Source organism: Struthio camelus, chromosome 4 (assembly GCF_040807025.1).
Source record: "Struthio camelus isolate bStrCam1 chromosome 4, bStrCam1.hap1, whole genome shotgun sequence".
Lineage (NCBI taxonomy): Eukaryota > Metazoa > Chordata > Aves > Struthioniformes > Struthionidae > Struthio > Struthio camelus.
Window position 1 is genome coordinate 66,722,266 of NC_090945.1, and position 12,689 is coordinate 66,734,954.

At 36.7% G+C, this 12,689-nt stretch overlaps 1 protein-coding gene across 13 annotated transcripts in view; it reads right to left on the bottom strand.

Annotated features, from left to right (window-relative positions):
- Window positions 1–7,874: 7,874 nt before the first annotated feature.
- RBPJ (recombination signal binding protein for immunoglobulin kappa J region) overlaps window positions 7,875–12,689 on the bottom strand; it is a 157,939-nt gene continuing 153,124 nt past the window's right edge. For all 13 annotated transcript variants that reach the window (XM_068943241.1, XM_068943242.1, XM_068943238.1 and 10 more), the window contains one exon: window positions 7,875–12,637. In XM_068943241.1, the coding sequence (XP_068799342.1) occupies window positions 12,322–12,637 (316 nt within the window). In that variant the 3' untranslated portion in view covers window positions 7,875–12,321. The remainder of the gene's footprint in view (window positions 12,638–12,689) is intronic.

Genomic DNA, 12,689 nt, shown 5'->3' on the forward strand with positions numbered 1-12,689 from the left:
TAAGTAACTTTACTCCTACTTTTTTCTTTATACTGCAGAATTTCGTTTCAGGCTCGAGGTCCCTTTACTTCACTTCATAGCTTTAAAATGAACCCTTCTCTTTTGTCTGCTCTAACAAACCTCTACTTCTGGCAATTCTCCTTTTCCACGTGGAGCGTGTCAGATGTAATGCCTTCACACACAAATCACTAGCAAAGCTAAATTCAGCAATTTTGTCTGAACTTTTTCAGAAAATTAATTGCTCCTGCCACATTTTGGTTAGCCTCATCAAACTCCAATCCAGTTTTACTATTATTTCAGGATTTCCATGTCATCTCTGGCGAGCTGCCTTTCTAAGACATTTTGGAACGTTTTGCACAACGCTGCTTCTTGCTTTAGGGCCTTTCAGCTCTTTCCGTGGCTTGAAATGAGAAGTGACAGCTAATCTACATCTTACAGAGCAGCTTACCACTGCATTAAAATTAAGGGAAGACACACGCATCTCACCTATCGCGATACATTTTAAGCGTTCATGCACTTACATGTATTGTGAAGGGAGGCAGAGGTTTGGACAGCAGGGCAAGACTGAGTTAAAATTTTTGGCCCCTGGTGAAGTGGGAGATATTTTCAGGCCTCTGAAAGCAGCTTGTGTCTCTACTGAAGTAAGAGGAAATTACTTTAAAATGCTGACATTTAACTGCCTCTTTTGGCCAGCGGGAGTAGATGAGACAGTTTACACCTGCAACTTCTGTTGCAGAAGATAAATCAGAAAGGATAAATCAGAAAGGGATAAATCTTGCAAAAAATGTTCTAAATAAAAGTTCTGCATACCTGAGGTGCTGCTGATCGCTTGGAAAGCTTGTATGCTTCTTCATCAATAGCTAATTCTAATTCGAATCCAATCTGGGATCAGTCCCATCTAATCCTGTTTGCGCCCAAATAGCAGCCCCTGCAAATAATTTTGGGATTGTAGATTCTGCTGTCATCAGTAAGGTTTTGCCTGGGTAAGGAGGGCAGAATAAAGCACAACTAATCGTTTCTCTGGGTATCTGAGAGAAGTGACTGTACCTTAATTTTCAAGTGTTTGTCCCCACCGGCATTAAATGCAGGAGCCTAGACCGTACTCAGCTGTATCTGGGGGGACTCTTTGTTCTGCCCCACATAGCCCTTTGCAAAGGGCCGTGCAGAGCTGCAGCCTGGGAGATCATGGGAGCTGCAGTCTCGGTCTGCTCAGTCAAAGTGCAGGATTCCTTTATTTTCTTTTGGGTGATTTACAGTAGACAGAACAGATTTACTGTTGCAGTAAGGCAGTGGTGGGGTGATTGTATTATTTACAAGAAAATAATTCTTCCTTTGTTTTCATATTTAAATTTTTAGCTCTGCCTCTAAGTTGGTGAACCTGAACCTTTCAATTCAAAAGCTCAGTTGCATACTAGGCTCTCTTATTTAGATGGCTCAACAAGCAGAAAGCCAGCACAACACTGACATATTCCTGTCCAAACAACAGCCAGTGTGACTTTTCTGGGCAGCAGCTTGAGTTTGAAGTCCAATAGCTCACAGCTTCCCTTATACACAAATCCACTGCATTTTCATCTATGGTTTGCTGTGCTCAGAGCCTTATCCAGGACCCAAAAGTGCTGAAGGTGACAGTTCCTTAGCATCTACAGTCATCATGACTTTGCTTTACTTTTGTGCTCACCAGGTCATTCATGTTTCTGCATCTCAGGGATATAAGCCACTGCTTGAAGAACTTTACAATCCAACTTCAACTGGGAAGTTACATGCGGTGAGAGTTCGTCAGGAGTTTTCCTATTAACCTGTCAAATGTAAACTTTTTGATGAAGATGAAACAATCACAGTGAACCTTTTCTGCAGGGAAAGAAAACTTCTCTACTCCAAGACAATTTCTGGCCTAAGATGAAAGAGAATCAAGTTTAAGTTCTCGTTCCTGTTTCAGGAGAAGCACTTAAACCTTGGCCCACCTTTGGACCCACCAAATGGTTACTTGGGAGAGAGGCTTTTTCAGCCTCTCCTGTCTGAAGTTGTATCAACACCTATGAACTAACCTGCTTTGGAAAAAGAGAGGAACACAGATGATAAATCTCTGGAGCTACAATTATTGTACTTTAACGGAATAGAAGAGACGTGAACTCATTTCCAAGCTTTGCATCCAAAGCAAGCATCTCGACCAACATCTTTCTTTCTTCTTACCTTTTCCCACATATTTTTTTAATTTGCCTTACGGCACAGCAAAATACAGCAAACTTGTCAGCGTCAGGTAAATTCAACATCGTCTCCCCTTGGATGGCAAACGTGCTGGTTTACCTAGCAGATATTTCATACATCATTTCATATTTTATACCTGAGCTTCTAGAGTGTTTACTCATAACAATGAATTGCTAGGAAACTATAAAGATTATCAGTCAGACAATCAGTCAGATAATGTCAATCTGCTGGAGTCCAACATCCTATTATATTGCTATTAAACCGTTAAATTCTTTGATTTTTAACATCTTATATTCTTTGAAGTTTTTAGAAGAAAATGATTCATAAGTTCTGCTCATTAAGGTGACTTTCCCTAGCTGGTACTTGACAGAGGGGTTTCACGTGTGATCGTTATGTCAGCAAAAAGAAAATAATTTATCCTCTTGGCCTATATGGCAATTAACAGTCAAATTTTTTTAATATCTCTATCCGTTATATGACTCATAAGGGACTAAGTAACTCCTATCAGTCCTGAAATTTCCAGCAGTCTGACTTAAAAACTAGTGTTCACACCTGCTGTTACCTCTCTGTTACACAAGAATTTGGTGATACTTCTGTCTAACTTAAGGTCTAAACTCATTGTTTCAAGCCTCACCTGGGACCTGGACAAATTTGCCTTGTATTAGGATAATACTATATTAAGACTATGAATTTTCTGCATCAGAATAATGAAAAAGTCCGATTTACCTTTTACGCCTTAGTACTTTTCTGGAGAACACTTCACATGCTGCCTTGCATTTAATCATCATTTTAAAAAGAAAAAAAAGAGGTAAGTTTTCCTAGTAAATGCTGCATTAACTGAGAAACAAGATAAACATCAGCGTTAACAGTGTTCACTCTAATATGGCTGGCCACAGAAAATTTGCTTGTTAACTGCTTGTTAAAACAAGATTGGAAGGGCAGGAGAAAGAGAGGTTAAATTGTAATGTAATGTGAAATGGATTAATAAACTTTTCTCAGATCCTAGCAGATGAAAACCAAAACTCTACCCATATTTCATACCTGTATTTCTCAATATAGCTAGATGAAATAACTGCAAACACATAGAAAATCACACATGATTTTAGAAAGTTGTGATTGCATGACCTATTTCAATTTTTTTCTTGCTGTGAAGATAGTCACATGCAGGTAGCAAGTCTAGTCTACTGCTTTGTCACCTTAACTTTCTGTGAGAGGAAAGAGAAAGGGTTTGGGTTTTTTGTTTGTTTTCTAATTTAATACATTCATTTTGACAGGCTGTATCAGTTTTCTGCTAGTTTACCAATAAACCGTCAGTAAAAAAAAAAATTCATGTGAAAGTAGAATTTTATCAAAATGTATCAGTCCAAGCTCTGAATTTCAAAGCAGTCCAGAATACGAAGACAACTGGACCACAAATTTTAAGATGAAATATGTTTGGTTCAGAACGGCTTAGATAATGAGCAGAGTATCCGAAGGCAGAAAGACAAAAAAAAATAAAAATAAAAATCACACCACCCTTCTTCTTTACCAAAGTGAAATACTCCACAGTAGTGAAAAAGCATAAAATTGTTATTATATAGAAAAATGAACTACTTGTTAGGAACCGCAGACGTGTTTGAAAGCTTAAACGCTCACCTATTGGACTTCTCCTAAAATAAGGCATAGAATTTTATCAGCGTTACTTGTAAGTTAAATAAAGAATATAACATTTTTCAGACTATTCTCTTTGATTTATATGTCTATTTAATCTCCAAGGTAAAACTGTTTGCCAAAAATTGATTTAGATGTTTAAGACTTCTGAATGTTTAAAATTGGGAAGCTGAAGTAAACATCATTCTCACTGACTGAGGTCACCACTGCAGGTAGATTCCAGAAGCCAGAGGGCTCCTTAAACCCAGGCACGCTGCAAAAAGCGGTGTGGGGTGGCAAGAGGACTGTCAAAAGAGATACATACATCCACACAAACGTCAATCCTCATCCGGCCGTTCAGAGGTCATCAGTTTGGAACGCTCCAAATTTCTAATCGCTAATCTGTAACCTGCACCACACAGACACAAGACGTTATCATCTGGAAAAAGGTAAACCAAACCCCTATTTCATCATGAACTTTGTGTCAGTTGTCTATTTTGTCGATATCAGGTTTAACACTGGGAGTTCATTTTTTGAAGAAAAAGGTTTTGTCGTCACTGCAAAATGTTGTCGTTCTGCTTTGTATTACTGCAGATGGCCAGACAGTACCTTCACAAATACACTTGATCACAGTGCTTGAAACAACTTTTATACAAATCAGACTGCAAAGCTTATAACATTTGACCAGGGCAAAAGAACAACAGAACTGCTTTCTTTTCCCCACCTTCTTGCCCTAAGGAAGAAAGTGGGGGCTATATTATAAAAAGCATTGGCATCAAGAGGCAGATTTGAAGTTGCCTTTTCTGTATGTTGAGGTGCTTGTTTTCTCAACCTGGAAAAAAAAATTTCCACAAAATTAACATTAAACAACATGACAAATTCTTTTTGAAAACTCTTGTTTCTGAAGGCAAAGCATAGAAACACTTTTCAATAAGACCAAGAGGAATACTTAAAAAAAAAAAAAAAATCAGATACAAGATTTAAAGAAAACCTAATGATTCCTTCATGTTAATGTTAATAATACTGCTGAATCTCTCCCTCACGTTTTTTTGCAGTTCCCTACAACGTTCTTTAAGGCATGAAATTCAATCATTGTGAGTGTGCTACCCACTGACCCCCAGCTTCCACAACGTAAAATTGTTGGCATCGAGAGAACCGAAGCGGCATTTGAAGAGCAAGCACACCCAACCGAGAGCAGACAGAAAACGTTCAAGTATTTTGGGGGGGGGGGGGTGCAGGGCTGGGGGAGAGCTCAAAAATCAACAGATTACCAGGGAGTAAAAGGACCAGTGAAAGATAACAGGACACAAACCAGCCGTCTGTGTCTTTTAGATTTCATATACAGATATCTGGAGTGTTGTGTGGGACATGTTTATGCAGGTAAAGAAAATCTAGAGTTCACACAACTAAATTCTGCGACAATATGCACACAGAAGTATCATGCAAACAGACCTGCTGCTGTAGCGGTCTAGATTTGCAGATGCGATTGCACTGAATGGAGACAAAAAAGCCAAGTTTTCAAAGCACTGCTGTCATGTTTGCCATCCTTGATGAACACACCAGTGTGGATCCTGGGATCTTTCTGCCACGTTCCATTTCACAGCACAAATAACCTTGGCTGGGTTAACTCAAAATAGATTGGGTAAAATTGTATCAGAACTAGCAACATCAAGAAGAAACACCGGAACAAACTGGTTCACTCAAAAAAAGTCACTGGGCCCAAGACTGAATTAAAACTCATTCAGAAATTTTAAGAACTAATTATACATTTGGGGTCAGCTTGCTATTAAAATAGATAATTTGAAGACAATGTGGATAGATCCTATCCTTAACACAGTTGTTGAAATTATTAAAATAGAACTATAAAGGGATTTTAAAAAATTCTGATGACATAAACGTAGCTATACAGCTAGGCTTCTGTAAAGGATGGCCAATCAATTACAATTTATTATAAACGTCCTCATGTATAGATACAGCAATGAACAAATTAATGCAGTTGCTACGATTTATTTATATGTCAAAGGCCTCAAGTGAAGTCACCCACAAGAAGCTGCAGTAGAGAGTAAGCGATAGAGGTAGGGATACAGAAGTAGTTTGAATGGCACAAAGTCACATGCTGCCTGTTGAATATATCTGTAGTGGTTTACAGAAGTAGAGTGACAAATTTCGCAGCGGACAAGTTACCAAATGGTACAAAAATAGGTAAGCTATTTAAGAGCAGAGGAGATGTAAGGTTTTTATGAACACAGATGAGAGAGGATAACAGTAAATATAAATAAAAAAGGATAGTGACAAGCAAAGAATTTCTGTATTAGAAAAAAGATTCACAGGCACCTTTACATGGCTTCAAATTAAGTGCATCATCTCAGGATAAAGACCTGCAGATCATTAAGGGCACGTTTGTAGAAATTTCTATTCAATATACCTACAGGCAGGTAAAAAACAAACAAACAAAACCCCACTAATCTTTCTTCCATCCCCCACCCCACAGCACAACACTAGAAACAGCACAGAGAGATTACAGAAAGTCATCTTAAAATTTATAGCTGATCTGATTTAACATTGACTCATTCATCCCTTAAGTTATACAAAAAAACTTCCAGGTTCTGAGAAAAATTGCAAACTAATTAAGCATCTGGGAAAACACACAAAAATAAGGGAAGTGACACTAGAATACAAAAGCAATAGTGCATGAAAAAGAAGACATTAAACTTTTAGTCACTTTCTTTCATGCTTGAACAAGGAGACAAAGAACTTGAAAGATGACAGATTCTTTCTTCTGCCAATTCTTTTTCGGACAGCATGCAGTTTGCCTGCAAGTTTGTTTCTATAGAGTAGACTTCCTAAACTTACTTTTACTTAGCATACATAATTACTGCTGATATTCAACACAGGAGAAATAAAAATAAATAAAATAAATGGCTGTAACTCCTCATGTTTTTGGCTTCACACTAAGTGTGCACTACTGGATATCAATAGTAAATATTCTCTAGACACATGCTAGTCCCCAAGCTGGAGCCTGTACAGTTTTTACAGTTCTCAGAAGCATGCAACAGCACAGAGAAACGTAAACTACCTGCCCCAATTCTGTAATCTTAATGTTCTGAAATGGCAATGTTCAGTCTAATCCTCCTGTCCTTTTCCTCTAGCCAAATAATTTCATAGAATTTGCCTTTTAAATCTATATTTTGGGTATTAACAGGATTTATTATTCAGACTACCTGCATAGCTAATTGCCAAGGTTTAGATGGATCTTTTTTTTCTAACCTGTAGTTCTTCACGTAGGATCCGCACTATCCCACACCCTCTATTTCTTCTAAATATACCAGCACTGAAGATTAGGAAGTCACCCTTTCTTTTTGTCAAAACCTCAGAAAGGACCTAATTTCTGTTGTCTTCTGGAAGTGTCAGAGTCAACTGCAGTCCATTTCCGGAATGATAAAGTTGTCTTTAAAATCATTTTGAAATGTTATCTGTCTACACTGTCCCTACTGCAAACAGTAGAAATTTATCTGCTCTACCAATTTTTGGCTATCTTATGCGTCTTAAACTATCAGAGCTACATTTTTCTTGAAACGTCTGCACAGATAATCTATGCTGCTTCCTTATAATCTATTTAAATCATCAAATCCCCCTCTCTTGCTCTCGCCATACCTTCTTAGCAACCACTTCTGGCTCCTTTGTGTCTCACAACTAAACTAGTAGCTTTTGCACTAGTTTAGTACAAAACTAATAGCACTACAACAGCAGGAATTTCTACCGTTCCAAATTCTCTCTGCTGTGTCCGCTTCCCATCTCTTTTCAAGTCTCAAAGTTTTGTTTTTTATTGTCTCACTTATGCTCGCAAGACAAGGATATAATCTCCTATTAGTAGCTGTGGCCCCACTACAGTATTCTCTCACAACAAGAAAAAAGCTAGCTTGCTAAATTTCTGTAGATCTAATTATTAACCAACCAGAAGAAATATCAAACAGTCTGCAGCTAAGGAACAGGATGAAAATAAATGAGACAAAATAGTTGGAATAATAAAGCTGCTAAAGTTAAACAATTAAACACAGTTCATTTTTTCTTATTTAATAAATAATATCAAAAAGTGAACTTTTTTTTTTTTTTTTTTTACATTATTGGAAAACACAGTCTCTTGTCTAACTCCAGCGATTATACAAGCCATAATGAAACAGATTTAGATTTGGAGCCCAGCTTTTTGGGTGAACATTTTATATCCCATTTAATTGGAGTCCAGTGCACATAGCCTCAAAACTACTGATGATTTCTCCACTCCTGGGCTTGGTCTTCTTTTTTGCTGTTCTGGTTCCATTGATGACCTCACTGTTCTTTTGCCAAAAAAACAACAACAACAACAAAAAGAAAACTTATACCAGTATAACATTGAAAAAATCCACAAAAACATGGCAAATTTCAACATCTGATCAAATCGTAACTACCTTTATGGTATCATCATACAGATGTTCAATTACGTTTGTCGCATCAACAGTAGCATGGCATTTTATTTTTAGCATTAGAAAAAATGAAACCAGGTATTATATGCACATACGCACACAGAGTACACTTGACAAAAACACTTTTATGTGGTTTACATTTCACTTTTATTTATTCCTCAAAACTGCCCATATTGCAGGTTTTTTTCTTGATGAAATATGGAACTGAGCAATTAATTCTACAAAATTATGGTAAAAACTTGCTCAATTTTCTACCTTATTGCTAAGAAACTTTACAGGTGCACAGTTTGTAAAAAATAACCCTTTTAAGACTGAATGTATACACATGCTATAGGATTAAAAAAAGAAAAAAGAAGACATTATAGCATAGCACCTCCATATGGGGCAAATGCAGTGCCGAACACAGACAAATTGTAACAAAGTTAGAACTGCTCATTTATTTTACAACTTTTTTATAAAGGGAAGAAATCGTTCAGTCCTAAAAGGGTTAAGTAGAAACCCTAATATACTTCTTTTTCTAACAAAGCTGCCACTCAATCCCACAGTACAGTGCTTGAAAACAAACTCAAAAGTCTGGCACAGGAAAGTACACACATTTGTTCAGTACTCATAAACACAGCTGCTTTTGAAAGAAAGTAAATAATATGGTTAATAATTGAAGAGCATTTAGTTTCAAAACGGACCACTCTATGGAGTCATTTAGTCGACAGTGGGTAGCTTACTTATGATAGCTAATTCGTTTCACTTGGCATTAATATTATGTATAGGGGGAATTCACAGATTTATTTCTTCAGTTCATCCTTTTCAGGTAACCATTCTGATCTTATAAGTCTGTGCAATAAAAGGATAGAATATCATTATCAACATAGTTGTGGGAAGCCTTCAGGGGCAAATAATTAGGAAAAACATCAGCAGCAGGTTATTAAAGACTATGCTAGTGTTGAATTCTGAAATGCAGTTCCAAACAAAAAGAAAACAAGAAAAGGCATAGCTAAATTTGAGCACTTAATTTGCTTCTCATCCTAAAGTTGGAACTATAACAACATTCTGAACACAGACTCAATTTCTATGTATATAGAATTAACAGCAGACTTAACAGCTAAACTTGAACAGTTATAATAGTTTCATACTGAAACATTCTAAAAGTAGTTTAATCAAAATCTTTAGATATTGTTAATATCATGAAAATTGATTAACAGCTCACAAGGCCAATAAATGTAACAATATCACCCACAGGAAAAAGTTCAGGAAGATAATATATCTGAACAACTGGACATCTTAACAACAGTAAGGACCTGGAAGACCATTTCTGTACTACAAATTACCTACTGGCAACAATAGAGCCACAAGCCCAAGGAAAAATACAGGTTTAAAATGGTCTTGTAAGCAGAATTTAATAACCTTTTTTTCACTCACTAGGCTGTAGTGTGTAAAACAGCAGAAATTAGGCTAAGTAGTTAGATTCTTTACAAGTCAAAGAATATTATAATATACTCTATTGGGCAAACTTATTGCAAGAAAAGAAACTGAATATAAAAAGTATTGCATTTATATGTAAAAATTTTAAAATAATGAATATAAAAGCAGGTGTCAAGTTCTGAAAAGCTATTTTAAATAGTCTTTGAAGGTTAAAAGGCTTGTTATGGTTTACCTACTGTGTGTATATAATGTCTTGTTCTTGAATAGCCTTCTAAATCTGATATATATCACTTATTTTAATTCTCAGTCTAATTAGTGATGAAAAACTGTGGCCCTTGAATGAAGCAGTATTGTAAGATACTCATGTGCTTCTAACAAAAACACCGAGAAATGATTCCCGCCACAAAACAATTAAAAGAAAGTTATATAGCACATACACAAGTAAACAGATTTGCAAGTAAATGCCGGTAAACAGTTTAAAACAGAGATAAGGCCACAATGAATTCCGCCCTTGGTCACTGAAACAGAGATGAGGTGAGGCAGTATTCCCTAGTGCTAACAATCAGCATTGTGACTATGTCATGGGAATAAGTTTCGTAATACAGAATAGCAAATACGAACGCCCGTGGTGGAATACAAGCACATTTTAGAAGGACAGTGGCACTGATTTAAACTATTAGCTAAATGCTTTTTGTAACTGATTTCTTCCTTTAACCACATTGTCTTCAAGGTATACAAAATATGTTCAACGGAGCACTGAAGCAAGCATTAGAACGGAGCATCGCAGTAGACAAACACGGTGCAGAGACAATGTTTTAGAACGGTGGTGGTGTTGCAACTGGAATAAGTGGTCAGAAAACAACCCTATGAAAATGGTCAATAGATAAGCCCAAAGGCAATGCACTGTAGAAAGCCACAGGTTCACATTTACACTACAGTTGCGGCTCTTGCTTCAGGATATAGTAAAGGCTGAACACACCATAAAATTTGTGTTTTGGCTTTTAAAGAGGAAGATCACACTATCAGAACTTGTCCTATGAGTCTATGCCTAGTTCTGTGACTACAAATGAACTACTGGGATACATTTCCAAATACAAATGAAGCAGGCAGGTTTATAAGGAGGGATAAAACACGGCAAGGTCAAAGTGAAAAACAAACACAACAACCAACAAAGTCAAAGTGCAAATGAGCCTTAAATTTATGATGGAGAGAAGACTTGAACGTTGCACAAGCTGTTGCTGGCAGGGAAAGAAACCCACAGGAAATAAGGATGGGGGGAGCTGACATCTTGATAGTGCTTTTATGGTTTTTCTATTTGCCCATTTCTAAGTAATAAAATTTACTTCTAGTTATTATGGTATGATCACTTCACAATGAAAGCACGCTCTCAATACAAGTCTTACACCAAAGTCTGGCCTAATTTACTGAACAGTATGAAGAAAAACATGCTTTTTGTGATTCTCGGTGATGAAGGGCATCACCTACCAATCCCCTTTGCAGCACATACTTCTCATGATATTTTAGTTACATGCCAACAAGACAGAAGACATGCTGCCATATGAAGTTATTGGGAACATTCCACTTCTGAAATAAAACATTTAACTTACACTTAATACAAATTATGTACAAGATTAGAAAACCTGAACAGATGCTGAAACATTTTCTGATGCAATACGACTGAGCAAGGAAGAGGGGGAGAATCCCAGTAACAACCCTTCAAAAACACCAACGTATGCCTGTGACATGAACAATCATTAACATGACTGCTTGAGATGCCACTTTAAAAAAACCTCATGTAATGTTAGAACCTCATGAATTATCACTATAAATACATATTTTAAAAAAAAGGAAAACAGAAATAACTATTAACAATGACTGAAAACAGAGCACTAAAGTTAACATACATTGCATGTATTGCAGGCAAGGCAGAGGCATTTTTTAAAGCTTTTGCACAGACTTCATATAATCTTAAAAAAAATATGCTGGCCTTTACAAGGTTCTACTTGCTGAAATAAAAACCATTTCAGTTCATAAAAAGTCACAAGACTTCAGTTTAAAAAAAGGAACAGTTCCAGCCACAGACCAAAAATATATATATTTTTTTTAAAACTGGAAGAGTATGGTAATTAGATTATACAAGCATGGTCAGGCTTGGAACCTGAATATACTTCAGAGCAAAAGCTCAGAGGAAAAAAAAATATAAACTATTTGGTAACAAAAGTGTACTATATGTTGTGATACAAAAAAGGTATGGTGAAAATGTACCTTTTATACTAAAGCTTATACAAGTTCCTTGGTCCATAAAAACTATGTTGTGTTCATGTTTTCTATTTTGCTCAACATGTATCCCAGCCACATTTTTATTTCTTGCCCATTAAAAAAAAAAAAAAAAAACAGCTGAAAAATAGATTTTCAATAAAGTTCTTATGTTTCGGATGTATTTTTTTTTATTGTGGCTTCTATACTTAAGATCAGCACTTGCAGGTAACAAGGTTCAAATAATATCACCTAAAATGGAAAGGTGTTTTCCCATGAAACCACAAAAATTGTTCAGTTCTCTTGAACGTAGCACTTAAAAGTCAATTAAAGTCCAAACAAACAACAGTAGTTAGGAAACTACAGTTGCTGTAGATGATGTGACATTGGTTGGATTTGTACTGACGTTTGTGTAACTTCCCTCGCTGTTCGTGTTTGTTTCACTAGAAGCCATGAGGCTTGAGTTGGCTCTGAGGATTGCTCCAGCAGCACTGCAGTGTGGTCGTGGCCCTGGTTCCGGTGTATATGTAAAGGTAAGGCTGGTAGAGTAAATTATGCCATCGTTACGGACCAAAGTTACTGGAACCTGGACTGGCTGACGGACCCACCTCCAACCCTCTCGAAACGCAGAAATATCTGGAACAACACATAGCATGCTCTCTGCACATCTGGAAAACAGAAGAGTGAACTAAGAATAATAAAACAGCTTAAAAAATGATT